We start from the raw sequence: 4,223 nt of genomic DNA on the forward strand, positions 1-4,223 counted from the left end.
CTCTATACATTCAACACTTTGAGAATCAATAAATGACTCTATACATTCAGCACTTTGAGAATCAATAAATGACTCTATACATTCAGCACTTTGAGAATCAATAAATGACTCTATACATTCAACACTTTGAGAATCAATAAATGACTCTATACATTCAACACTTTGAGAATCAATAAATGACTCTATACATTCAACACTTTGAGAATCAATAAATGACTCTTTACATCCAATGCTTTGATAAGTGCCCCTCTGTCTCTCTCATCTTCCTGCAGCAGTGATGTGCCCAAATGTAGGCCCGCACTGGTCTCTTTTCAGCGTGAGCTCCATGGTTGGGTAGACGCTTGTCCGATATAGCCATTCGTACTCGGGGTTTTTTTTCTGAGTTAGTCCCTGTACGGATAGGGTGAAACCAATTCCATAAACGTTTCAGTTTTATGATGGGGGGGTTAGAGGAATGCGTGTGGCCGTTAGTTTGAGTCTAGCAGAAGCACGGAATTTGAATGCTATTTTTTGCTGTATGATTGGTGGATTATTTAATTCGTGCTCATTTTGGAACTCTGATGTTCTTTTAGTTGTAGTAAGGTTTTACGGCGCTCGCAACTGCACAAGGTGATATGAGCGCCAAGGGGTGGATGTCAACAGAAAAGTCCTTACAGGGAATCAGGCTTACTCTGCTTACCTCTCTAGCCTCAACAGCACAAAGTCTGCGTCGACTATCAAGGCATCCCGGAAATAGCAGTTCACAAGAGAGTGACAAACATACAAAAGAAGTAGAGGAAAAATGACGATAGTGAGGGTGAGGAAAGGAAAAGCAGCAGTTCCCCCGATGTTGTTCCGCCTCAGTATGGGCATGACATTGATAAATCAGCCCATTTACAATTCTACTTTCCTTATGAACATGTTAGTACCCCCCCCCCCTTTGGGAAAGCCCTAAAGACAACTTGAGTCAGTAGTACTACCCTTTTGGGGGGGGGGGGGGCTCCTTGGGAAAAGTCACTTTACACGTAGTAATTGTGTTGATAATTGATATGGGTGTTAAACCGAAACCAGTTTCATGTCAGTTTTCTGATGGGTTTAGAGGAGCACGTGTGGCCGTTAGTGAGTCCAGTACAAGCACGGAATTCTAGTTCTATTTCTTGCTATACGGGTGATGGTTTACATGAATTTCATGTGTGCACGTTTTGGAACTTCGACTTTCTACTCCGGCGAGATGACGCAAATATAATTCATCGGACAAGTGTGTAGTTTCTCAAGCCTACCTAGAGCCGCCAGAGCTGAGACCTTTGCTGGCCTGTGTTGGGTGCAACTCTTTTTGGGGTTGTTGTTGTTGTTTTGTGTTGTTTTTTTTTTTTAATTTTTTGTAGTTCTCGTTTACTAATGCTTCTTGGTCTTATAAATCTTTTGTTTTTCTTGTCTGTTGCTTTAGTGCGAGTTTTGGACGCTGCTGGTGATAAATGTTTGACTTTGCAGGCTGGCAGTTTTTGTCATGCGTTGTTAAGCGCAAAAGTAATGCACATTGTTGATTTCTTCCATCTTGTGTTAGCCATTTTGTGTGTGATGCTTTGGTCACTTGGTGATTGTGCTGATGCTGAAGAATTTGAAAAGTTTACTCTGTTTATATCATCATCCACCTTTGAGCTTCTTTTACCGTTGGCTAGAACAAAATATGCTTTTGATACCGATGTATCAAATCTTCCACGGCCCCTAAAAGTAATGATAATGATAGGCCCAATAATGCTACAGTGCAGACCCGCTATAACGACATCGCCGGGACCAGAAAAAAAAGTCGTTATAGAGAGGCAACCAAAGATATTACTAATGATATATAAGGGCAAACGAGGCAGGGGTAGGCCCAGAACAAACTACTTAGGGAACCTAAACAAATGGGTAACATGGAAAGATCAGGGAAACAGCTTTTTTTTTTGAGCATCCGAGCAAAGGAATGAATGGAGAACCATGATGGCCGATGTCTGTCACAGATCTGGCACTGGATGAATGAATGGAGAACCATGATCGCCGATGTCTGTCACAGATCTGGCACTGGATGAATGAATGGAGAACCATGATCGCCGATGTCTGTCTCAGATCTGGCACTGGGTGAATGAATGGAGAACCATGATCGCCGATGTCTGTCTCAGATCTGGCACTGGGTGATGATGAGGATATAAGGGGAACAAATCAGGACCTGGGCACCATGTCGCTATACAGAGGATGTCGTTATATCGAAGGTCGTTATACAGAGGATGTCGGTATATCGAAGGTCGTTATACAGAGGATGTCGGTATATCGAAGGTCGCTATACAGAGGATGTCGGTATATCGAAGGTCGCTATACAGAGGATGTCGTTATATCGAAGGTCGCTATACAGAGGATGTCGGTATATCGAAGGTCGCTATACAAAGGATGTCGCTATATCGAAGGTCGTTATACAGAGGATGTCGTATATCGAAGGTCGCTATACAGAGGATGTCGCTATATCGAAGGTCGTTATACAGAGGATGTCGGTATATCGAAGGTCGCTATACAGAGGATGTCGGTATATCGAAGGTCGCTATACAGAGGATGTCGGTATATCGAAGGTCGCTATACAGAGGATGTCGGTATATCGAAGGTCGCTATACAAAGGATGTCGCTATATCGAAGGTCGTTATACAGAGGATGTCGTATATCGAAGGTCGCTATACAGAGGATGTCGCTATATCGAAGGTCGTTATACAGAGGATGTCGGTATATCGAAGGTCGCTATACAGAGGATGTCGCTATATCGAAGGTTGTTATACAGAGGATGTCGGTATATCGAAGGTCGCTATACAGAGGATGTCGGTATATCGAAGGTCGCTATACAGAGGATGTCGGTATATCGGAGGTCGCTATACAGAGGATGTCGGTATATCGAAGGTCGCTATACAGAGGATGTCGGTATATCGAAGGTCGCTATACAGAGGATGTCGGTATATCGAAGGTCGCTATACAGAGGATGTCGGTATATCGAAGGTCGCTATACAGAGGATGTCAGTATATCGAAGGTCGCTATACAGAGGATGTCGGTATATCGAAGGTCGCTATACAGAGGATGTCGGTATATCGAAGGTCGCTATACAGAGGATGTCGGTATATCGAAGGTCGCTATACAGAGGATGTCGGTATATCGGAGGTCGCTATACAGAGGATGTCGGTATATCGAAGGTCGCTATACAGAGGATGTCGTTATATCGAAGGTCGTTATAGAGAGGCTGCACTGTACTAGTACTAATAATTTAATGATGCTAACGACTATAACCACGAGGATACTACTTTAAAAGCTTTTTTCTTGTTTATTGATAACTTTGCAGAGTGCCTCGTGTACTCTGTCATTGAGTACCTGGTATTTCCTCCGTGTGCGCCTACTTGGTCGCTTTTAAGCACAAGGGGGATATCCCGACAAATGCTGTTCATAGCAAATAGAAGTTAAAAGTTTTTGCCCCTTGTTCAGTTGTTGTTTTTTTAAACAAGGAGAGTTTTCTTTCTAACCAAACAAATGGTCGCTTTTTAGGACAAGCGGGCTAACCCAGATTTCGGGAATTTCCAGAAATCTTGACCTACGCCAAAAGTGGGCATTGCCCTACCTATAGGAGAAGTTTGGTTTCTTTGGTGTGTATATTTGTTTGTTTATAGAGAAAACTCTCCTTGTCTATTTAAAAAAATGAACAAGGGGCAAAAATTTCACCTTCGATTTTCTCAAAACAGCATTTTTCAGGATAGCCCCCTTTTGCTTAAAGCGACCAAATATACACACCAATGAAAAACCAAACTTCTCCTATAGGTAGGGCAATGCCCACTTTTGGTGTAGGTCAAGATTTCTGGAAACTCCCGAAATCTGGGCCACCCCGCTTGTCCTTTTTGTGCTCCTCCTAATTATGCTGTTTGTGTCTGTTTTCTCTCTCCCCCCTGTGCCCCCCGCCCTGTGTAGTCATTGTAAAAGAAGGCGGAGTTCCTGTCGCCGATGTGGCCCCTGAGTACAGGCGAGGTGCTGAACTTTGTCGTTGTTTTCTTCGTCCTAGCATGTCGTAGCCAGTAACTGTACGCACCATACTATTGTTAAAATATTTCACAGTGCATGAAACAATCTCACAGTATAAGCAAATGTAATGCTAGAGGTGCAGAAGAACCCGTTGCAGACTTGGGCTTACATGTGCTTTCTGGAAGAATGCTTTCATCCCCTCTTCTACCATTACTAAAAGATA

General features: G+C 43.1%; 1 protein-coding gene across 1 annotated transcript in view; it reads left to right on the forward strand.

Moving 5' to 3' along the window:
• LOC101847690 (thioredoxin domain-containing protein 3 homolog) overlaps nt 1–4,223 on the forward strand; it is a gene marked incomplete in the record, with an annotated part of 55,992 nt that overhangs the window by 34,415 nt on the left and 17,354 nt on the right. The window contains 1 exon segment of the mRNA XM_005108985.3: nt 3,950–4,006. Within this exon segment, the coding sequence (XP_005109042.2) occupies nt 3,950–4,006 (57 nt within the window).

The sequence above is a fragment of the Aplysia californica genome, unplaced genomic scaffold, assembly GCF_000002075.1.
Source record: "Aplysia californica isolate F4 #8 unplaced genomic scaffold, AplCal3.0 scaffold00740, whole genome shotgun sequence".
Lineage (NCBI taxonomy): Eukaryota > Metazoa > Mollusca > Gastropoda > Aplysiida > Aplysiidae > Aplysia > Aplysia californica.